The sequence below is a fragment of the Protopterus annectens genome, chromosome 2.part1, assembly GCF_019279795.1.
Source record: "Protopterus annectens isolate FY-2018-M chromosome 2.part1, PAN1.0, whole genome shotgun sequence".
NCBI lineage: Eukaryota > Metazoa > Chordata > Ceratodontiformes > Protopteridae > Protopterus > Protopterus annectens.
The window spans coordinates 1894712866-1894738507 of record NC_056729.1 but is presented as its reverse complement, the minus strand read 5'-3'; the positions used below and the strand labels follow the sequence as shown (position 1 = coordinate 1894738507).

At 38.5% G+C, this 25642-nt stretch overlaps 1 protein-coding gene across 1 annotated transcript in view; it reads left to right on the top strand.

The window, feature by feature from the left end:
- The window catches only part of LOC122795060 (extracellular calcium-sensing receptor-like), a 229447-nt gene extending 204408 nt beyond the window's left edge, over positions 1-25039 (top strand). Inside the window, exons 3-4 of the mRNA XM_044063636.1 lie at positions 3611-3734; positions 24132-25039. Coding sequence (XP_043919571.1) covers positions 3611-3734; positions 24132-25039 — 1032 coding nt within the window. The remainder of the gene's footprint in view (positions 1-3610; positions 3735-24131) is intronic.
- Positions 25040-25642: the final 603 nt, after the last annotated feature.

Genomic DNA, 25642 nt, shown 5'->3' with positions numbered 1-25642 from the left:
GTATTTAGTGTACTGCCACCTATATGGTAATTCACAGGTGCATAATTTTTCCCAAATGGGATAACTATACATTTCTTGGCATTGAGCTTGAGCTCATGGCTCTGGCACCAAGCATCTGTTTCTGTAAGGACCGGAAGAATGCAAACTTCTTGTCATCATGGCTGCACAGGTAAAAACCTCACTCTCCAAAGCCAAGAACACAGCATCCATGGGACCTAACAACATCCCAGGCTGCCTTCTACATGAACTACAATATTAACTGGCACCCCACCTAAGTACCATGTTCCGTCATAGCCACACCTCAGGCTTTGTGCCCATTGAATGGTGCACCACGACGCTTATCCCACTCCACAAAGGGGGGGGGGCCCATAACAGACCCCGGGAACTACCGCCCCATTAGCCTGGTCTGCAAAGCCATGGAACATATTATCATGGAACTCATAAACAAAGACATCGGAGATTTCCAAACTCTGGATCCCACACAGTTCAGGTTTGTAAAGGCCAGATCATGTCTCCTAAACCTGATAGACTTCTTTGAAGTAGTCACCAAAGCCATAGATGAGGTTAAGGTGGTTCACATAGCCTATCTAGATCTTAGCAAAGCGTTCAACACCATCCCCCACTCTGGAATTATAGATAAACTCACTAAACTAGGAATAAATCCTTATGTCAAAAGATGGATTGTCAACTGGCTTACTGACAGAACCCACACTGTGAAAGTAGCAGACTCCAAATCAGACTTCAGACCACTGACAAGTGGAGTAACACAGGGTTCAGTCCTGGGTCCTCTCCTGTTTGGTATCTACTTCTCTGAAGTACAATAATCAAAATTCCTAACGATGTGGACATCCTACAAAAGGGCCTCACTGAGACAATGCCTGGTGTCAAAGTCATGGTCTCAAGCTCAATGCCAAAATGTGCATTGTCATCCCCTTTGGTAAAAACTCTGTACCCATGAACTACCATATAGATAGTAGTCTGCTTAACACCGAAAGTGCGATAAGAGACCTTGGGACACAGTTGGACAGTAGTCTCTCCTTTGATAATCACATCACCAGAGTGGTCAGGAAATCCTTCTACGTGGCACACCTCATCACAAAAGGTTTCTCATCCAGAAAAAAAAGAGGTCATTGTCCCCCTCTACTCATCACTCATTAGACCCATTATAGAGTACAACGCCCCTTTTGGTATGTACCTCACAAGACATCTACAACAACTGGAAAGGCCGCAAAAATACCTCACAAAGATGATTACTGACCTCAAACAGATGCCTTACGCAGACTGTCTCAAAAAACTCCAGCTTTATTCAGTCGCATAACTCCTACTCAGAGGCGATCTCTGCCTAACACACAAAGCTATGTCAAACCCAGAGCTGTTGGACATGCTCCACTTAAAGAAATCCCAATCCCTCCGAGCTACACGCTCTAGGGACCTAAACCTTGTCACCACAATAAACAGAACATGTTGGAGGGATAGATTCCTGTCCCAGAGACTTCCCATACTCTGGAACAGACTAACTATCAATGTCAAACAGAGCTCCTTATTAGCACTCTTCAAGAAAAATCTTGATGATTGGATGGGTAATAGGAAATTCACCTCGGGTATCACTTCTGTGGTTTTGCTTGACAGGGGCACAGGAAAATAGTTTTCTTGGGTGGCGAAAGCCAGGGTACCTTTTTGGCTAGACTTGTACAGGCCCTAGGGCCAATAGCCTAGTACCTGCCTATGAACCTATGAACCTATAAAGGCTGCACACACCTTTGTATACTTCAGAGTAGGTGTAAAATGCATCTTCCTCAGTTCTAAGAGTAGGTGTAAAATGCATCCTCCTCAGTTCTACTTGCAGGGTATGCAGTTTGACTTGGTCCATTACAGTATCCCTGTCTGTTTGGATATGGTCCACAATCTGTTGGTCAGTGATCTGATGAAATATCAGGTGCTGTTTCAACCTCTTCAGTGGCACCGAGGGTCATCTTACAACATTGTGATCACCGAGTATGATGGTAACAACCTACTCTTGCTGTTACCCAACTTTTGCTGTTCCAAACATTGCCCCTTTTGTGCAAGATAAATCACAATGTTGTGCAACCCTGCCATTTTATATTTTTCAAACTCACTCTGCAAGATAAATCACAATGTTGTGCAACCCTGCCATTTTATATTTTTCAAACTCACTCTGCTGTTTTGGGTTCCTTCAGTTAAATAAGCCATGTGACTTATTTGCACAGGGTTCCTCATTTTTATGTCATTATACACTTACTAGCCAGTGCCACATACCAGACTATATTGATCACTGCATAGCTGTGCTATCAGTGTCATTAACTCTCCCATACTTTGCATGTGGCCATTAACCATACAAATACACCCAGTGGAATGCATGAACCAGCTAAGAATTACAATCACTATCATGCCTTTAATGTAGGTTTAGCTTTATTGCACTCAATGTTATTTGAACAAACAGCTGATAAATCATATCTTTGGTTAAGTACAGTTACAGTTTTCTACCTGGATGTAATAGAGAAAATGTCAAAAAATAACCAGCAATTACCTAAATGCAGTTTATCTGTAACTTTCTATTTTATTGGTGTATCTATCATATCCGCTTTGAACTATATGTTGCTCAGGGTTATAGTTTCCATCGTGTCTCCCCCATTTTCTTCATATTGTGAAGCTTTTGTAGTCTCTGTATATGGCTTCTAAGTCAAACTGAACCTAATTTAAACAGAGCATGTTTGCCTGCCCCACTCTAAACTATCTGTATCTTGGAATGAATAGAAAATGGCTTCAAATGTATTTGAAGCCCACTTATAGTACACAATCTACTGTTAAAATGGTAACATAGGTCAGTAATGTTAATGTGAATAGGAATATGCTACGTATTAATTAAAACAACACTGTAGGTGTGATCTTTGAGCCACGCAGGTATGCATATAGCATCAATACTATTAAAGTACCGATGGAAAAAAAAATCTTCACAGTGGCCTGGTTCTTGGGTAGTGTGATCATTTTCTTTGTTGGGTATATGTATTTTATACTTATGTTACATTAAGTCACTGTTCCTTCACATGTCTCCTGATTTAATTGTCATATGCTCATCTGGTCTGCTTAGGAAATACATGACTATTTTACTCAATGACTTAACAACATGTTTCATTTCATATTTAAGAAATATTTTGGACACAATCTCTGGAGTAGCCATTACTGGCAAAAATAAAGGACCATATTTTTTAACTGCTACACTAACTGTAGACTAAATGTAGACAATCTCTGTTCAAGAGCAATCGTACCACATTTTTGTGCTTTTGATTCACTCTAAAAGATTACACTGTCTACATGTAGTCTACACTTTATGGTAACCATTATGAATCCATCTCGATATTTAAGTCTGAAAGGAAAACAATGGAAAAATAAATTAGGAGAATTTAGCATGAGTTATACTTGGGTTGTCTGTTCACTCAGAATGGTGTACCCTTAGTGTGCACTTAGTGTAGGTGTTAATGAATACCAAGTAAAAACTATACATTCATCTCATAACATAAATTATTATTCACTATGCTTCTTATATGACTGCTTAGTGTTTTACACTGATTGGTATATGGTATATTTTCAGACACCTCGCTCTGTTTGTAGTGAAAGCTGCCTCCCAGGGTACCATAAATCTGTTCGACAAGGGGAGCCAATATGTTGCTTTGACTGCATTCCATGTTCAAAAGGAGAAATAGCAAATCAAACTGGTATGTTATTACATCAGACCAACCAAAAATTATGCACTGCATGATTTTACTGTCACAGCTTAAACTGTTTGATTACAGCAAATGTTTAATGGCATGTATTATGATGCTGCACTTCCCTAAATGCAGAGAGGATATCATGTGGAATTTTTTAAATACTTTTTAGTGTACAGCACTAAAAAGTAACAGCATTAGAGAGCAATTCAACAATAGTCTGTGAAATGCATTTAGTGGAAGAGAAAATATGGAAATTTCACCAGTTTTCTTTTAATCTATGTTAGTAATACCCTTCTAATATAATATTATTTATAATAATCTTAGAAAATGAGCATCTAAAATAATGAAACCACTGTGGTCCACAGGCTGAATTTATTTATTTGGGCATCTTACTCAAAATGAGTGTACCTACTCATGGCATAAAATCATGTGTCGGTAACAAAAAAAATGTTTAACTCCTGTGTCATTTTTCACCTTATTAAAGTAACTGCAACACTTTCAAACACACACACACACACACACACACACACACACACACACACACACACACACACACACACACACACACACACACACACACACACCTTTATGTTTACATACATTTCTGTTTCGAATACAAAAAACTGAAATCAATTGATTCACATAGAAAAAGGTCCTGTGAGGTAAGTACTGAATTGAGGTGTTGTAATTATTCTAGAAAGTGAAAGGAATGACATCAAACTATAAGTTTTTCGTATATATGTTACATTAAAGAAACTTGGCCTATATTCATTATTTGATCACTGCTGCAGTAGCCCTTCAGAGCTTTATTGCCACTCAGGCGTGCACCTCTTGCAGCCTTTCAAGGACAGATGGTTTGCTAGGATTTCTCCATTGTTGGGCAGATAAGCTCCCTTCAGGAAGAAAGAAACCTTCTTACAGAAACAACCTTTTCTGTGAAACTCATTTAAGCAAGTTAGGGAAAAGTGTTTTAATGAACTGTCATGTGATTATCAGTGACTTTTTACAGTAAAGTGCGACTTTGAGCTTTTGTGAAAAAAGTTGTTTAACTTTATTTTTCATTTTTTTTTTTACTTTAAAATTGGGGTAAAATACTTCTACGGCTGAGGTAACTGCTTTAGGTGATTTTTACTGGGGGGAATTACTTTTTATTACTTGCATGTTTTATCAGCTATTGCTGTAAGCCCTCTATGTGTTTCAGGCTCTATTTCCGGCTTTTCCATGAAATAACTTAATAGTTTCTTGGTTTCTTCTTCCAACCAGAAAGAGAAAAATGTTTCCAGATAGCCTTTGACACTTTATCAGCCTACAAATTTGCCTCAGCCACAGATAGGTGCCACTGCTGTGGCCATTCCTGGTTCCTCAGACTATTCATCTTCTACCTTGGCTCCCTCTAGTATAGACACTTTAGCCACCGTGGACCAGAGATTAGACATATCCTTTATGGATGTTAGTATGCCCTTGGTGGTAATGGGAAAACAACCTATGCTGGTCTCAGGAAAAGGAGAAGGAAATACGTCTCTGGCTAGTTGGACTGGGATACTTGTTCTCAGAAATGATATATCTGACAGGGTTCAATCTGCTTTTATGAAGTTTCCAGTTAAAAAGAACAGAAAGTTAAGCAGTTAAATTCTCTTGTCTGAGTTATTTTAGACAGGGATAATTTATTGAGCTTAGCTCAAGGCTTAGTTCAGGCTCTTTCTCCTATTTTTTATGTTTTTGTAAGATAAGAAAGGATTCTTGAGTTTCTGAAGATGCTCATGATTTTGAACAGAAAAATGATTGTAAGAGGGCAACTTTTGTTTATTCTCCTCAGGTAAGTGATTCTCATTCTGAAGAGATTGTCTCTTCTAATAGTCCCTTAGAAGGATTTGCTTTTTTCTGAAATCGTATCCAGAGTGAATCAGTTGCTTCAATGGGAACATAATGATATTTCTGTGTTTTTAAAGAAATATTATGCATTATTGCAAATGGAATTTCCTGAACTTACTTTAGTTTCTCTTGTTCTTCCGGTATAGGAAGATTTTTTTTATTGCAGCTTATAAGTTGATCGGCAGCCAGTCTGCTGCCCTAAAATGCAAATATATTGTATAAAGTTCCACAAGCATTTACGTTTTTATTTTCTAATCCGAGATCTGACCCTGAAATGATATTTTTTGTAAGTTCTGCTGCTGTTAAATATCTGGTACATGTCAACCCCTCTCCCTCTGATAAGGATGGGAAAGCCTTTGAAAGATTTTTGGGAAAAGTATATCCTTCTGACACAGATTTTTAGAATCCTTAATTGTTAAGCTCAGATGTTAAAGTTTATCCTTGCCTCTTGTGAGAATATGAGAAATGTTTCTCTTTCCGTCTTCTGGGGAAAAAATATATTTGTGCAATCTTCTTGCTTCAGTGTCTCAAGTGACTAAACATTTATTCTCTAGTTAAAAAAGAAGGAAGCTGATATTGTTATAATGGAGGGTCTTACAGCTACCTCTCCACCATTTTATATAAAAAAATAAACAGGCGCTGCAAGTTACTGGCAAGCAGATGTTTATCAGAAACAAAGACAGTCCACCAAATCTGAATGACTTTCTATAGAATGCCACCTCTTCCCACCCTGAGAAGTTTTCACATAGTCCCCAAAATCTGTCTCTCTGTTTATATCTTTGACAACAGATAATCTCATATGAATAGGTTCTGAGAGTATCTCATCAAGGATAGAGATGACAGTGGGAATCTCTTCCTCTTTCTCAGGGGATTCCTCCTCATCCGCTAGATCAAGCTTGCCATTCAGCGTCTGCTGACTCAGGGTGATAAAAGCTGTTCTTCCTTCCTTGACAGGAGGGAAGAACACTCTACCTGGAAAGAATCGTGCTTTTTGGAGGCTCAAGAAGTAGTCCTCAAAAGGACTTTTCAGTAGATGATTTGTATTGTAGCTTTCTTGGGGTGTCTTTATAGCTGTAGCCCTGAGGAGGGCTGTTGTAGTCCTGATGTGGACTTTTGTAGCCCTGAGGAGCCCTCCTGAAATGTATACCCACCCTGTGGGCTACACTCTAGGAGCAGTAGGTTTCCCTCCCTTGTACGTTCTTCCTTCCTTGACAGGGAAAAATGCTCAGGAATGACCAAAGAAAGAACCTTCAAGGAGACCAGTTTTAGATCTTTCTTTTCTAAACTGGCTTGTGAAAGTTCCAAATTTCAAAATGCTATCCTTGTACAACCTAGTATAATTCATCCCCACATTAAGTTTTTCAGAGTCCCTAGATTTCTAGGATAATTATCATCACTTTCCTCTAGCACCAGATTTCAAATGTCCCTTAAGGTTTTCTGTGTCTGGTTCACACTTTCATTCTCTGCCCTGCTCTTTGGGATATCCACTACTCCAAGTGTATTCACAAAGTGTCTAGCTCTGGTGATAACCTAGTGCAGACTGAACGATATTCAACTTTTTCTTATTTTGATGACTTACTTGTCTTTGCAGAGTCATTTTGAAAGCATCAGGAGTTTCTCCATTGAGTGTGGGATCTTTCTATCATACAGGGTTTCATGAGAACATCCAAAACTCTTGCAGGATGTCTTGTAACAAGATTGTTTTCCTGGGGCATCTTCTAGATAGCTTTGTTGAAAGAGTGTTTCTTTCAGAGGAGAAAAGTAAAGGGTTTGAATGGAGAGAGGATAAATCAACAAGCAATGGAGAGTAGCATTGCTGGAACTGAATCCATCCTCAAGTCTTGGTGATTACCTTCATAAAGTGGACCCTGTTTTCCAAACATCTAACCAAGACAATACTCATATATAGACTCTATTTTATATAGCATATATCATGGACAGAAGTAGGTTAAAGAAATAAAAAAGATAGGTTGGTGAACAAGACCCAGGATAAAAAAAAAAAATGCCCAATCCTAGTAGGAGCACTCGCACTGTGAATGGAAAAAATGGCAGTGCAGAATTCTCAACACATGGAAACATTCCCACAATGGGACTAGGCCAGGCCCAGGGGGAGGATGGCCCCCCCTGTTGTAGAATAATTTAGTAGTCCACAAAAATTACAAAAATTGATAGGCCAAAAAAGTGCCATAAAGACAATATAATGGACTATTGAGGATAAGAAAGAAATTATGTATTGTTACTAGTATACAAGAAGCTGAGAATTTCCAGACAGAAGATATAGAAAATGTTTAAGAGAGAAATTAGATGAAAGAAAAATACTTGCACAAGAAAAACTGTCAGAAGCTTCAAGTAAAAATTTGTATTCATTAATATGTCATTTTATGAAAAATGTTATATAGACCAATAAACCTTGGTCTGTTTGGAAAAAGAAGTAACTGAGGAGGTACAAAAAAAAATAAAGAAGAAAATCTAGAGATTTTTGAAAGATATAATAAAGAAATATGGACATGGGAAAGAAAGAGCAATCTGATATGGTGCAATATTTATGCAAAGTAGAAAGCCAAATCAATCAATACAAAAAAGCAGCCCTCAAGATATTTGAAAAGAAATATAGGCAAAGACATCCCAATATGAAAAATATAACAATACAAAAATAAGATCACAAAAAGGGCACATAGAAGAGAAGATAAGCAAAGTAGAAGTTAAAAATAGAAGTTGAAGTTATGTAATACCTGCAAAGTGAAGGATTTAGTGTAGAAAGTCTAACAGAGGTTATATCACAACATGATGGAACAATGAGTCCCCAAAGTAAGGAGAAACAGGAGGAGCAGGAGACATCTGAAGAAGAACTATGGACATGAGAAAGAAAAAGAGATTTAGTATGGTGCAACTTTTATGCAATGGAGAATTCAAAATTAATCGATGCAAAAAGAGCAGCACCGAAGATATTTGAAGAGAAATAATGGCAAAGGCATCCAGATATGGAAATATTTTACAATACAAAAATTAAGAAAAAAAAGAGAAAAAGTATAAAAAAGGATTAGTAATGGAAAAGTTAAAGAAATAGAAACTGAGGTCATGAGTTACCTGCAAATTGAAGTATTTGTGTAGAAAATCTACCTTTGATAACATCACAGCAGGATAGATCAATTGATCTCCAAATTATGAAAAAAACAGTGAAGTAGGAAACATCTGATCAGTTGCCATATGAAGACATTTTGGAGCCTTCCACAGGAAACCAGTACAAAGTTCAGCTGGAGATGCACAGCAAGGGAAGGAGCAGCAAACTATGGCAACTCTGATGCAGTCAATGCTGTGGTGTGGTAGCCAGTGAGCTTCCATATGAAACAGCGATGGATGACACTGGATGAAACTGAAGAGAATGTGGCACAGGAAGATCCTCTGGAAATTTCTGTAGAATGCCCACCGAAAATGGAGAACAAAGAATGTGCCCTCAGTTTAGAAGAAAATTATCTAAGAGAAGAATTGCTTGATTTAATAGAGACGGACAGACGTATTAAGATCAATGAAAGAAATTGTCTACAGAAAACCAATAAAACCCCAAAAGTTAGAAGTTTGATAAAGCAAATGATCACAGTAATTAGGACTATAGATAGAGAGTAATGTGATATAACTGAAGTGAATAGGATACATTACTATCCAGCCAACTTAATAACTGATAAAGTCCTACCACAAGAACACAGGGCAGTAAGGGAAAGGAAGAGGAGAAATCAAATGCCATCATGGAAGTATCGAATAGAGAAAACTATAAAGCAATTAAGACAAGAGGTGTCACTGTTAGAAGAATATAGAAGATGGAATAGATCAACAAAATACTTGGAAAAACTGACATGATAAAAGCAATGCTCAGTATCAGAAGAGACCATGATCTATCCTGTAGTATTGCAAATAATAATCTAAAAATATTAGCACAGACAGAAAAGCTTAGAAGATGTGCAGATAAATATAAAGGAAAACTACAAAAAAGAAATTTATTGATGACCTAAAAAAGTTTTGTAGAGAATTGGGAAAAAGGCAAAAGGAATTGAAATGCCACCAAAAAAGAAGAAATAGATACATTTTGAGAAAATAGCTATGAAGATCCTGTGGAACATAACAACGATGCTAAATGGATAGAAGAATTAAAAGAAAGAATAAGAAGTTTAAATGTACAATATGGGAAATGGGATGAATTAATGACCAGAGAGATTGAAACAAAGTTAAGAAAAGCTCCGAATTGGAAAACCCCAGGCCCAGATGCAGTACCTAACCTCTGGCTAAAAGTATTAACATCTTTACATGAAGATTTAGCCATGAGTAAAAACTATTTGTATCCGCACCCCAAACAGACACTAGCCTGGTTAACAACAGGAAAAACAATGCTCCTACTTGAGTGAATCTGCCAGCCATCCTAAAAAAAAAACTATCCTAAGAACTATAGATGATAACTTGCCTTCCAATGATGTATAAACTATGCACTGGAATTGATTCTGACAGAGAGCAAAAGGGTGACAAAAGAAAGTCATATAGCCTAGTAACCACTTGTGATCCTATGGTCCTATGATTAAAAGCCTAAACATAACTCTTCAGGCTATGGTTAAGGCTTTTAATTAATTTTAGAGGTATGGTGAGGGTTACTTGGACTGTGAGGATTCAGTTATAGGATCATAGGATCATAGGCGATTACTAGACTATTGAACCAGAGGTCATTTTTACTAGGCTATCGAGCCAGAGGTCAATTTAAGCCTAGCCATTTCATCCCAATGTAATAACATGGAAAAACCCCAGACTGCATTTAGAGATGGCTGCCCATGTCCAGGAGGGTTGTGGGTTCTATCCCTGGTAAAAATTTATGGTACCTCATCCACTTGTCCAGGTTCCTCTTGACCAGTGTCATAGAGGTGCTTTGTTTCACATGAATTGGTAGCCTGTTTCAAAGATGCGGCAGTCACTGGGAGATAAATCTCTCCCTCCAGCATGTCCTATTTCAGTCACAGGCCATATTTAGGTCCCTGTAATGGGTACCTCTAGTCCTGTTTGATTTACAGATATGCAAGTTCATTAGGTTTCTGTCTTTGATTGATTTGTAGGCCAGGCATAAGACTCCCTAACAAGTCTATACGATATGGACTATAGTGACAGGGACTTTAGTCGGTCTGTAAGACACATGCTAGGGCCCCTTGATCTTCTTTGTTAAAAACCTCTGAGGTCTCTCTAATGGCTGCAGGTGCTTTTTATGGTACATACTAAAAGGGAGTTATACTCAATTATGGCCCACATAAGCACCAAGCATAGGAGAGTTATAACTTTTTTGCCTTTCCTAATCAAGTGTGCTACCTAGAAAGCTTTCCTGAATAGAGTAGACAGATGATGATCGAAGTTAAGGTCACAGCCAAGTTGTGATCCCAGGTCCCTTACCACTTTGTGGGCACTTAGGGTATTGTTGTTGATTTTATAGTGTGTGGGGGCATTGTTTGTGCCAAAGGGAATGATGATGCATTTCTTTGCATTCAGTCTGAGACTGTGACTAATACATCAGTCATTGCTGTGAGTGATACCCGCCTGGTGTATACTGACATCATTTGGGGAGTCAGTGATTGTATCTAGTTTGCAGTCATCTGCAAACTTGGTCAGCAACAACCTAGTCTTGACCTGAACTTCTGAGAAGTATATAACAAGCAGTAGAGGGGCCCAGCACTGACCCCTGTGGCACTCCACTTGTAACAGGTCTGCTTGTTGATGTAGAGTCACCCACTTTGATAGTGTATATCCGGTTTGTGAGCCATTTGGCAACCCATCTTACAACAAAGGAATTTACATTCGGTTTGCTAAGTTTATTGGTAATGCTTGAATGTGGTATTGTGTCGAAAGCCTTAGCCAGGTCGAGGTATGCTGTGTGCACAAATATGCGCTCATCAATAGCCTTAGTCACATTTTTGTAGAAATCCACCAGATTTAACAGGCAGGATCTGCCCTTCATGAAGCCAAATTGGGTAGGATCCAGGGTTTGGAGATCACCTATATCTTTATTTATGAGGCCAATAATAATATGTTCCATAGCCTTATAGATGAGGTTGGTCAGGCTTATGGGTCTGTAATTCTCTGCATCTGTTATTAGGTCATCTTTGTGAAGGGGAATAACTGTTGATGTTCACCATTCCGCAGTAACGAAGCTTGTGTCTAGGCTATGATTGAAAAGGGTACATAGTGGTGATGCTAGTTCAAGTTTTAGCCTGTTTAGAAGACAGGCTGGGATGTCATCTGGTCCTTTAGAGGCTGTATTTTTGCCTGCTCTTCAGATATGTAGGGTGAAGGGGGAGTTTGGTGGAAGGTTTGTTGTAAGTTAGGAGGGGATAAGGGAGTGATATTTTCACCAAACCTATCTGATAGCAGGTTTGCTACCTCCGTGGAGCCAGTGTGCGTGATACCATTGATCACTAGTTTTGGACATGCTTGGGTCATACCTTTTAGGCTACATACGTAGCTGTAAAAGGTCTTATGGTTATCCTTGGCTGTACTTGCTAAGTGTCTCTCAAAGGAGCCCATGGAAGATTTGACAAGTTGTCTTATTTGGTTGTTGAGGCTGAGGAGGGTGCTTTTCCTTTGTTGGAGCCTTATCTTTGTTTTCTTGGGCAACATTTTTTTTTTTGCTTTTATTGTAAAGTTTGTTGATGCTGGATGTCCACCATGGCAGCTTGTTTTTACTTGGGGCTCTGGCTTTCTTTCTTTCTGGTACGGGGGAGATTGTACAGGCCTTTAGTGTAAGCTTCGGCATAGTTAAGACTTCAAGGTTGGGATGGGGTTTGGAATGCATTTATACCTTCACCTAGGAGGGTATAGTTTGCCTTGGTGAAGTATTTTAGTCTTGATTTCCCTTTGTGAGTTCTGTTAGTGCCAACTCGTAGGTGATTTTTGTGGTCAGTTATAACTAATGAGGGTCCAACAGTTGCGGCATTGCATCTGTTTGACATGTTGGTGAGGACCAGATCCAGAATGTTTGTTCCCCTTGTCAGGGTATGGACAATTTGTTCTAGGGCATTTGTATTAAAAGTCAAGGAACTTTTATGCTTATCTTTTTAGTTTGGCACTATGAATGAAGACACATGCTAATGTCAAAAGGATTCATACCTGATAGCATAAAATTATGGTCCTTAGTTTTTGGTTAAGTCATAGTAAGTGCTGTGAACTGAGTTACATAAGCTATGATGGCTAGGTTAGTCTTTTTTAGGGAGTAAGAGCAAAAATTACATAAATATTCCAGTCATTTCCCAAGTAATCATTCTAACATTAGGCTGGAAAGTTACGGTTTTAGTTAAGGCAAGGCTGAGGTCAGGGTTGTCTGAGCTCTGAACATTGGATTATTCTTAGGAAGGCATCATGAACAAATCTGCAAGATACAGGCTTATCCCTTAATCAGTAGAGTAATTATTATATATTCATTTTAGACATCTGGCTAGCCAATCAAAACTAATATCAAATGCCAAAAAAAGCAGCCAAAGATTAGGGCATACTTTACAGCAAATTCATTGACCTGGAAACAACTTCTTACTTCAAATACCTTTTAGGATTTGGCACAAACAAATTCTTCACTTCTAAAATCACATTCACATAAACCAATCTGATATTAACCTGTTTCATTTACGGTAACAAAAAAAAAAAACTCCTATTTCCTCTCATAAGAAAGTTGATCAGCAACTGATAAAAGTAAACATATGGCACAACTAGAATTTGAAACATTGCTAGGGTGGGACAAAGAGGGCAGCTGGCCTAGGCGAAGGGTGTTAGGGCTTATGATTGGCAGGTGCAGAGGGTGTGACATTGCAGTACAAACATTCTGAAATGAAAGGATATGATTTTGTGTTTAGGCCTATAGCACTGAAGTAATTATGCTCTTCATATGTAGCAAACTACTTGCTACGTTTATAGCAAATGGCTTGCTGAAGTTTTATGCTTGTTTTTTGGTCCTAAGCTCCGAGAGTGGCCCTTTTTTGCTCCTCAACTTAAAGTTGAGGAGCTGAGGGATGCCAGATTGAGGAACTGCACTATGTTCTACATAAGCTAACTACAGTTCTGGCTGGAACACAGACTACCAGTCACATCCATTTCCTCCAAATTACAGTTAACAGCCTCCAAACTACAGCTAACAGCATCTGGAAATACATCTCAATGAGACTACGAAACAACATTACTGTTAAGACTTTAAGAAGACAAAAGGTTACCAATTCAGTAGAGGTCCAGTCTGTTTTTAGTTGTCTTATACACAAATTAAATGACCTTGAATTTTCCCACTTTTTCCCAGCTGAATAACAAAATGAATCAGTAAATGCAATGTTCTTAAGCTCACAGATTCATAGGTAAGTATTAAGCTAGCTGCCTTTAGTGGCTATTTTAAGCCTAGTCAGTATCCCTTTTGGTGCTTGAATTAACCTATCCCATTTAGACTGGCCATACTGATGAATTGATCAATAACTATACATTATTTTCAATGAGAATAATTTGATGGCCCATGTATGGGATAAAACATTTAGGAGCCGTCTCTGCCCATTTCCCCATAGATCCAAGTTGCATTTGAAGAAGTATATGGATGAGCTTTATTTTACATGTATAGGGAGTGCATTCCAGAACAGCGGTATCTTCTGGCGAGATATAGCTGCCCTGCCAAACCAATCTGTTGTTGCAGAAGACATTTAGATCCCTAGGCCAAGTATTTCTAATGACATTTGACTTGCTGATGTGCAGTAAATCCATCGGTACTGGGACAGAGGAAACTCTGGTATGCCAGACACAGGGCATGCATAGTCTATAGAATACTGAGTATAGTGACAGGGCTTTAGGTCAGTCCATTTAGGGCATGTAATTTGGGCCTTTTTTCCTTTAAATAAGATATTTCTGTAGACATTCCAGTTATTACATGTGTCTGGACAGATACATGCCAAAGGGGGCATTATATTCAATGACTAACCTAATGAGGGCTGAGTAAAGGGGGGCAATGACATCCCAAGATCTAGACACAGTCCCATTGTTTATAAGCTGTGCAATACAGAAATACATTTTTACAATAAGAGACTCATGTTGGTCAAATGTTACATTGCTGTCCATGTATGTTCCCAAATATCGAACAACCAAGTAAGCTCTTAGAGCCATATTGTCAATGTGCTAGTTCCACAGAGTAGATAATTTCCTAAAGGGTACAGTAATGCATTTTTTTAATGTTTAGTTTCAGTCAATGATTTTAGTACCAGTAATTTATTTGAGATAAACCTTCCTGCAGGATGGCTAAGGCATTTGGGGACTGACTTCAAAAATGTAGTTGCCAAACAGGAGAGATCCCAGCACAGAGCCCCGGGGACTCTTGTGTGGACTGGTCTCTTTGAGGAGGTAACATCTCCTATTTTGATTATCTGAATCCTGTCTATGAGCCAGTTGGAAATCTAGTGGGTGTCATAGAGGTTTATTTCCAGTTTATTCAGCTTTTCTACAATGCCTGAGTGGGGAATTGTGTCAAAACTTTGGCCAGTTCGATGTATATGGTATGCACTATTTTGCCTTCATCCATTGCTTTGGTGGTGAGTAAGCATGACCTACCCTTGTAGAATCCAAACTGAGATAAGTCTAGTGTTTGGAGGTTACCTGTGTCCTGACTGATTAATTGCATGATAATTCTTTCCATGTCTTTGCATGTGAGGGCAGGTTAGACTTAAGGGTCTGTAATTGCCAGGGTCTGTTGAAGGTGCTCCCTTATAGAGGGGAATGACTGTAGCTATTCTCCATTTGCTTGGTATAAAATCTGCATGGAGGCTGAGATTAAACAGGGTTGTTAGGTATTGTAACCAATTCTCAGTATAGGAGGATTAACTACTAACAATATCCTTTATCTTCTTATTTCTCCATCTGTCACTATATCGTTACATATTTGTTCCTGCACAGTGTCACCTTCCAGCCATCTTTCCCACCTTTTTTGGAATTTTTTCTTTCTGTTCCCTTTCACTTCCTTACCTGCTTCCTTCATCTAGCTTTCCATTAGTCTTTCTACCAGCTTTCCTCTTGGCGCCATCTTCCTCTTCCATTTTTTGTAATTCCTTTCTTCCCCATTGTTATCATCACATCTATCATTTCCTTTTTCTTCTCTGGTATTCTAACTTGGTAGGAAGACTTTCTTTGTTAACACTGTCCCAACTAATCCTTTCCCTTTTAGCAGCTATCTCAATTCCCTTTGATATTCATACAACATACCTCTCAACTATACAGATTTTCGCAGAATGCCCATATTTTTGCCTCATATTTTTGGTCCTTTTTTCAAAAAAATTGGGGTTTTCTGGCAAATTAGTGGCAAATCATTGAAGCCTGAAGTTAGAAAATAATGACAGACATTTGAGTCTCAGACTTCATACCCTTCAGAAAATTAATTCTAATGTAAACCCTGTTATTCTATCAACTTTCTAAGTTTGTAAGAGCAATACTTAAAAGCTGTACGTATTTTTGGACCTTTGCCACACTTTTATTAATGGCTTTGTCCAGATTTCTTGCTCTAAGAGGTTGAGAGGTATGTCATCCAGGGATTCACATTCCCAAAATATATGACTCCATGTTCCTGTCTTTATCTCACACCTCCAGCAACTTCCATCTATCCAGGAAACATATTAACTAATCTTATTGGATTATAAAAATATTTAAATGTATAGGCTTTTATTATACAAACTGGTAGTTTTTATTATTTATAGGTTCATAGGTAGGTACTAGGCTATAGGCCCAAGGGCCTACGTAAGCCTAACCAACAAGGTTCTCTGGCTTACGCCTCCCAAGAAAGTTATTTTCATTTACTCCTGCTCTGCTTTTGATATTATCACCTGTTTCCCATTTTCTCCTGTATTTATGTTCTTTCTCTCTCCTCCCTCTTCTTATTTACTTTCTTCCAACCCTTAACAACCCTCCTTTCATTTTTTCTTCATTCCTCCTACTTTCTACTTCTTAAATCATCGCTGTTGTTTCATTGCCTCATCCCCTTCTCCTTTTATTTGTTACCATTTATTTTCTAATTCCAGTTGGAATTCTTCTAATTCTTCCCAAGCCTTCAATCTTCCTCTGACATATCCCTGCTCCATGTACCTAGCTCACCCTTTTGTTTCCACCATCTCCATGTTGTAGAATTTATTACATATCAGTCTCTTCTTGCAATTTGCCTAACATCACTTCTGTTGCATCCTCACCCTCTTTCAGATCACTGTATCTCTCCTTATAGTCTATATCCACCATTCCTAATATGTTACTTATCAGATATGCTTGTAAACGGTCGTTTATTCCTAGCTCTCATTCTTTCTTCACTTCCACATTTTACCCTATGCTACTTTCAGTTTCCTTCCTCACACAGAAATTCCCTACTTATCTGTTTCACTTTCTTTAATATTTCAATTATAGTAATAATGTAATATCGTAATTGTTTTCCGGCAATTCCCAAAATGGCATCATTCAGAATTTCCAATGAAACAAAACAACTGGCTTCTTTATACAATGGATTATTTGGAGAATGGAGGAGAGGTGATAACCTACAGATACATTGTCTACAAAAAATAAAAAAATAAAAAGCAAAATTGAAAAATGTGATAGCTTTTTTAAATATGTAGCTGCCCAGATCTTTAAACGTAACTTAAAGTTTCTCCTTTGGATTTGAGAGAGAGAGAGAGAGAGAGAGAGAGAGGAAAAGTACACTGATCCGTAGTAAAACCTGTAACCACAGAAAAAGCTCCACCAAGATCTATTATTGTGATATTTATTTCTCACCTTGACAAGGATGATAATGCCTAGTCTTCAATGGTAGTACAGATAAGAAAGGTGCATAATCATTTTTTTTCTGAAAGAGATGTAAATAAAAAAAGGAAAGAACTTAAAACCCCATAGCTTATTTCTTGTCAGAATCAAAATATTCCTAGCACAGGGAACTAAATTTTCATTTCACTGGATGAGCTCTTGTTATGTGAAACTGATGAAGAGTCTTAAAACATCAGAAAAAATAGAATGGGATGCATCACTGAAAAGACATGTCTAAAGAAATGGTTGGAAGAATATGTCAGCATTAGTGACAACAGATAAATAAACCAAACTATTTTGTGGTTTTCTTTGTAAAGCTGATGATGATATGCACAGAGTTATAAAGACTGAGTAGAAATTAGTTTTCTACCAAACAGCAGGGGATTAGACAGGTATACAGATACCAGTAGAAATGTGTGCATTGCCTTAGTAACTGAGTTCTTATTGGTACAACTTCAACAAAATAATTCAAAATAATCCAAAGCAAGGGTACATGGAATGGTAAATACAAAGTACAGTATTGCACATATTTCTTTTTTTCTTCTTCTGATGAATGTACTTTTGCTTGGTACCGGTAAATGCCAAAACATTTTTACTAGTAAATTAAATAAATAAATAAAAGCATTCTGGTAATGGAAAAAAATAATACCTTTTTAGAGGGTACATAGGTTGGGAAGATTCATGCCTCTGCAGAACCTTGCAGTGTTTCAAAGCAGTAACACAGGGTTATAAAGCATTTTAATAGTAATATTTTTTTTAAAACTGATTCTGCCATCTAGTACTAAGATGTAGGAGAAAGTATGTTTCTTTAATTACATTACATAAAAATAGCTGCAAACTATAAATACTCTGTTAGGCAAGATAATACTAACATTAGGCACATAAAATAATAATACACATTTAAATATAGACCCTTTCATAAGTTAATAATATATAATACTGTGCTTCTGATCATTAAATGACTTGACATAATTTAGCTAAATCTCCAAACACTTCTATCACAAGATGACTGTTTTTAATCAGTCTTTCTTCTGAATGCTCCCTCCAGACATACTGCTGACTGATGTATGTTTGGTGAAAAATAAGTTAATGAATGTATCATATTAGCATTATTTTGGTGAAGTTAGAATAAATAAGATATTTTTTACGATGTAGCTAGACATATGGATTATATTTTATTGTAATGGAAGCAGATAAGCAAGAATGATGCATTTCAGTACATGTATATATATATATATATATATATATATATATATATATATATATATATATATATATATATATATATATATATTTTTTTTTTTTTTTTTTTAAATGTGTGTGTGCATGTGTGACATTTACCTTCACTTGGTCAACTAACATGCAAACTGAAATCCTGAAGTCAAACTACTCTAAATCAAAAACATAAACCACAACTTCCTAGTATGCATGTGCTAAGGATGAACCTCTGTGCATGCAACTTGTTTTTTGCAGGAGGGTAAGCCCCCCTACACACTTTTATATGAGTATGCAGGGGCTTGTTTCTGGATGACTTGGTGTGTGTGTGCATGCACATGTGTTTGTGTGTGTGTGTGTCTGTGTGTGTGTGTGTGTGTGTGTGTGTGTGTGTGTGTGTGTGTGTGTGTGTGTGTGTGTGTGGAGGATGGTGCTTTTGCCAATGTGATGCATAGACTTCTAAAAAGAACACTCTAGAAAGAATGCTAATACACTGTTGTGATCATGTCTGATTTAGACCCATGGCAGTACAGCCTTAACATGTTTCTGAATCAGAGTTTCTCTCTGTCACACTAATTGTCCATCTGACAGTGGGCAATTCTGACGGGTAGAGAGACATTCACTCTATCCAGTGCAAGTGTTTCCACCATGTCCATACACCATAACATATATTCAGTATCGGGACCTATTCATTTAGATTTCACATGTTAGAATTGTTGCTTAAACAAATCAATGCTACTATGTATCAATATGAAGACAACAGATTTAGCTCATTACATCTGTTTAGTAACCAAAATAAAAAACAAAATGCCTGCCTCAGAACTGAAATTACAAGAGACATTTTTCATAGACTTTGCCTATACCACACTCTAGATGCAGACAGCAGCTTCAGAACAGCAAATATATAGCACGTAGGGTGTCACTTATGTTCATAACTGGAAAAATGAAGAAGCCTGTTGTTAAAAGGTTTCATAGTTAAAAGAATAGCTGACTGTTTCTTATATTATATAACCGTACTGTTCTGCCACATTTCTAGTGTCTTGCTAATTTAATAATAGAGTTTTAAGTACAAATCTAGAGAGTCCTATCTCCTAAATATTAGCTATGAAAGCCAACAGCAACAAATGGATTATATTGCCAATTTGTATGTTCATAGCTCTAAACGCAGACTAAATATTATATGAAGAAAAGTCTTATAATTTAAATCAGTTTAAACTGATAACATTAATTTGTGCAATTTTATACTGCTTGTTGAGGGAATAAATACAGTTCCTGCCATATTTTTCAGTTTTAATTTTTGTTTTTGATAACTGCCTTCTGAAATTAATTTAGTTAAGTGGATTCTTCTGTGTTGTGTCAGACTTCATCGGAGGAAAGCACTTGACTAACTCATTTTAATTTTGTTAAATAAACTTAGTTTGTTTTACCCTCACTCGTTGGTACAGTTTTTTTTCTGGTTTCAAATTTCAAGTGTATCACACAACCATAAGGATAGCCAGGAGTAGTTCAAAATAAGAATTTGTTGCATATCATTAAGAACATTAATAGGTTCATAGGTTCATATGTTCATACTAGGCTATCTGCCCTAGGGCATTTATAAGCCTAGCCAGAGTGTGTTTGGCTTTCGCCACCCATTTTAGATTAATTTTGCTTTGCCCTTTTTCGAGGTTAGTATACTGTGATTCTGTCTAACAGTGACACAGAAGTGATACCCAGGGTAAACCTATGATCCCCCATCCACTCATCAAGATTCCTCTTGAAGAGAGTCAATGAGGGACTCTGCCTAACCTAGACTGGGATTTTATTCCAGAGTGAAGGGAGCCTCTGGGTTATGAATCTGTCCCTCCAGCATGTCCTATTTATTTCAGTGCTGAGGTTCAAGTCTCTTGAGCGCGTAGCTCGATGGGATTTGAATTTTCTGAGGTGCAGCATGTCCATTAATTCCAGGTTAGACATGGCTTTATACGTCAGGCACAGATCACCTCTGAGCAGGTGGTATGCCACTGAGTAGAGCTGGAGTTTCTTTAACCGGGCAGCATATGGCATCTGTTTGTGCCCTTTGATCCTCTTTGGGTGGTACTTTTGGGGTCTTTCCAGTTGCTGCAGGTGTCTGGTAAGGTACATCCCAAAAGTGGCATTGTACTCAATTATGTGCCTGATGAGGGATGAGTAAAGAGGCACGATGACCTCCCCTGATCTAGATGTGAATCCCTTCATGATTAGGTGGGCTATATAAAATGTTTTTCTAACCACTTTGGCCACGTGGTTGTCAAATTTGAGATTGCTATCAACTTGGGTCCCCATGTCCCTAATTACTTCTTCCGTACTTAATGGATTACCACCAATGTGGTAATTTGTGGGCCCTTTGTTTTTGCCACAGGGGATGACTATACACTTTTTGGCGTTTAGCTTAAGGCCATGGCTTTGGCACCAGTTGTCTGTTTCTATGAGGCCCTTTTGGAGGAGGCTTGTGTCAGCTGGAGAGTCGATTATGGCACCTAGTTTGCAGTCATCTGCAGACTTGGTCAGCCACAGTCCTTCCATGTTGGCCTGTACCTCTGAGAAATATATATCGAACAAGAGAGGTCCCAGGACTGAGCCTTGTGGGATGCCACTTGTAACTGGTTTAGAGTCTTGACATGGCTCCAGCAATTCTAACCATATGGGTTCTGTCCTAGAGCCAGTTTGCAACCCATCTAGTGACATAGGGGTTTATATTTAAGCTGGTGAGCTTATCTATAATGCCCAAGTGGGGTATTGTATCGAAGGCTTTTGCAAGGTCCAGGTAGGCTGTGTGGACCACCTTCCCCTCATCAATGGCCTTGCTGACTGTTTCAAAGAATTTGGCCAGGTTTAAGAGGCAGGATCTGCCCTTAACAAAGCCAAACTGGGTAGGATCCACTGTCTGTAGGTCCTCAATATCTTTATTTATAAGGTCCATAATGATCCTTTCCGTAGCTTTGCAGACCAAGCTAGTCAGGCTTATGGGGCGATAGTTTCCAGGATCCGTTGAGGCACCACCTTTGTGGAGAGGGACCACCATTGCTGTACGCCACTCTTTGGGTACATATCCTGTAGTAAGGCTGAGATTGAACAGTAGTTTTATGTTTGGGATTAGCTCTTCCTGGAGTTCATGTAGGACGCAGCCTGGGACACCGTCTGGTCTCATTAATGCTGTGTTTTTTGCTTTGGAGAGGGCGGCTCTTACCTGAGCATCTGAGATGTCAGGGGGGCAGCACTCTGCTGGGATAGATATTTGCCATTTTGGTGGGGGGGGGGTTGCGCTGAACCTGTCAGCTAGGATGTTGGCAATATCTGTGGGTTTGGTGTATTTTTTGTTATTTTGGACTAATTCTGAGCATATCTGGGAATTCCCACCCAGGTTCCTAACATAACTAAAGAAAGCCTTGTGATTATCCTTAGTGTCCTGTGCAATTTTTCTCTCAAAGCTGGCCTTAGACGATTTTATGAGTGCCCATAGGTTTTTGCTAATACTGATCAGAGATGCCTTCCCTTTTTGGGATTTTGCTCTATCATGTAGTAGCTTCCTCCTTCTATTGTATAGTTTGTTTATGGCTGGAGTCCACCAGACAGGACGTCTGCCTTTGGAGGATTGGGTCTTGGTTTATTTGGGATTGCATGATCCATGCATTCCTGAAGGTGTTCATAGAATGTGTTTATAAAGGATTCTGCGGTCTGGGCCATATTTTTCACAGGCCCGGGGGCTTTGAAGGATTCCACCTCGGTTTTGAGGAGTGTGAAATGTGCTTTAGAGAAGTTTTTCACTGTGGTTTTCTGGACAGGGGGTGGGGTCAGGATGTGAATATCCAGTGAGATTATTTATGGTCTGATCTTACAAGTGAGGGATACACTTCTGGTCTGGAGCATAGAGTCCCCATGTTGGTGATGATCAGGTCCAGTATGTTTTCCCCTCTTGTGGGAGTGGTAACAAGTTGTTCCATAGCATTTGAGTTTATAAATTCTAGGAACCTTTGGGCTAGGGTGTTGGAGCTAGAGTCATGCTCCCAGTCTATGTTTGGGTAGTTGAAGTTGCCCAGTATAATGGTGTTTGGAGATACCTTCATATTTTCCAGTGTTCTCAGGAAGGCCGAGTGGAGTTCCTGGGTTTGGGAGGGTGGTCTGTAGCAGGCTATAAACTGGAAGGCAGTTTTACCCACTGTTAGTGTCACATGGATAGTCTCTGATGCTTCGTGCTGTGCCACCAACCTGTAGGTGTGGGTATCTTTGACGAATATTGATACTCCCCCTCCTTTTGTCATTCGGTCCAAGTTTTGGGGCCGAAAAGCATGGTATGAGGTATAACCTGGTAGTGCTGGGGTGCTCTCAGGAGCCTTGAACCAGGTTTCTGTTACTGCACAGATATCGATGTTCTCCATGCTAAGGAGAGTTTCGAGTGCGTGCATCTTGAGGTTTAGACTTCTGGCGTTGAGTAGCATTACTTAGTTTCTTATCCCTTGTGATACCTATGGAGGTGGGTTTGTCTTTTGAGCCTTGCCTAAAAAAGGCACTATGGGGGTAGCAAGAGCCTTTGCCAATATCCAAAAGCCCAGGGATGATAGGTGCAAGCCGTTCCTAGCGAACCATCGTGGCTTGTCGAACATGTCATCCCAGGCTGACAGGCATTGGATCCCCTTTGAATGACACCAATACTTAAGCCAATTGTTGAAATTGATCATCTTGTCTTCATATTGTGGCATAATTCTTGGTGAGGGTAAGAAGCTACTCAAGGTCAGGGTCATACCGGCCTGGGCTACATGCTCAGAGAGCTCCTCTATGTCTCTTTTCATGTAGTCCAGGGAGGTACGTTTCAGGTCATTCACACCAGCATGGACAATGACTGAGTCATATTTGTACTTGCCTTGGAGTGACCTCAGTCCTTGTGTTATGTGGCAGATCCTAGCGTCCGGCATAATGAGATGTTTTCTTGAATCACATGCATATTTCTGCATATCTTTACCTACTAGCATGTTGAAAGAATAGAGCCAGTTCAGAACAAATCAAGGAAAAAAAGGTTGTGTTGAAGTACAGACAAGAAAAGTGCTAATATGAGTATTCTTCAGGCTAATAATGTTAACAGAAGGAGCTTTGGTGGAGTCTATAAAATTTTAATGGACACTTTGAGGTATGCAATAAATACCAGGAGGGTAGCATTATTTTAAAATCAGAAAACAGTGAATTGGTCATTGAACATTTAAATTCCCAAATAAAAAAACAGGTAAATTTCTTTTTTCACAGAAATGATTACAAAAAATAGTTCTGAGTATGATGCAGACATCTGACAATGTATAGCAGATATTGCAGATGTTTTCCCATCAGGAAGGAAAGAGTAGCTAATGGTTTACCAGGATTGGCAGTTCATCTGCTGGATAAGAAAGTAGTCTCAATAAGTGAAGTAATCTTTATTTGCATTTCAGATCTATATTTCTATGGGAACATGCCTACTGGCATGGCATAACTTTTTCCACATTCTGTTTTTTTTTTGCCTTGTAGATTCTGTTGAGTGCTTCAAATGTGGCAGAGATTACTGGTCGAATGAAAGGCAGGATACATGTCTCTCAAAACCTATTGAATTTCTGTCTTATGAAGAACCCTTGGGTATCACACTTGCTACACTCAGTATTTCATTTTCCTTCATCACTGCATGGATTCTTGTGATTTTCAGCATTTATCGAGGAACCGCTATAGTTAAAGCAAACAATCTTGAACTTAGCTACGTTCTCCTGTCTGGCCTCATACTTTGCTTCCTCTGTACATTGGCATTTATTGGCTATCCTGGAAGAACCTCCTGCTTGCTCCGCCAGACAGCCTTTGGTATTATATTTGCTTTATGTGTTTCCTGTGTTCTTGCTAAGACAATTACTGTGATAGTTGCTTTCAATGCAACAAAACCAGACAGTAAGTTAAGAAAATGGGTGGGGTCAAAATTACCTGTCTCCGTCATACTCACCTGCTCTTTACTTCAGGTTATGATTTGTACTGCTTGGCTGCTGTTATCTCCTCCTTATCCAGATGAGAACACATCTGCCAAAACTGGAACTAAAATTATTGAATGTAATGAAGGTTCTAGTATTGCATTCTGGTGTATGCTGGGCTATGTTGGTGTTCTGGCCAGCATTAGCTTTATAGTTGCCTTCCTAGCTAGGAATTTGCCTGATAGCTTTAATGAAACCAAATTTATTACCTTCAGCATGCTAGTTTTTGTTAGTGTCTGGCTGTCCTTTGTCCCTGCTTACCTTAGCACAAGAGGAAAGTACATGGCTGCTGTGGAGATATTTGCTATCTTATCTTCAAGCGCTGGCTTGCTAGCTTGCATTTTTTTCCCAAAATGTTACATAGTTTTGTTAAGGCCAGAAATGAATACAAAGGAATATTTAATGGGTAAAAGCAAACAAACGTGAACTCATATTGTAGCCTATGTCCTTATATATTTTGTTGTCATATTTATAGCAAGCACACTGGATAATACAGCAATGGCAAGTGAAATGCTAAATATGTTTAGAAATAATAATCTTATATTATGTAATTCTGTAAGAAAAGTATAATGTCTATTTAGCTACGGACTTTTTTTGCATTATGTTATGGATAAAGAGCACTACCTTTTTACAAACTGATACATCAGTAAAGCTATATAACATCTACCATCAGACAAACTAAGTTTGCTAAAGTGGTTTCCTACCAATTAATCAATTTGTATAACAAATGATTTAGATGAAGTATAAATGGAGCTGGATGTAGTAGTTTATTTTATCTTGTTGTCTGAAGAAGTTTGGCTACTAGCTGGATGAAAAGCGATTTGAATAAAATTGTGTGCTTAACTTTTACATTTTGTGGATTTTGTTGGACTTTGCAGTTGTCACCTTCCAGGCGCCACTTTTGTTGCTTTCCTAGGATGTTTTTCTTTGCCACCCATGGTTATGCCTCCTAAAAATCTCACAGGCCATGCTATCATCATTATTACATAAGGGGGAGGAGATGTCAGACATAATAAGTCATCCATTCCT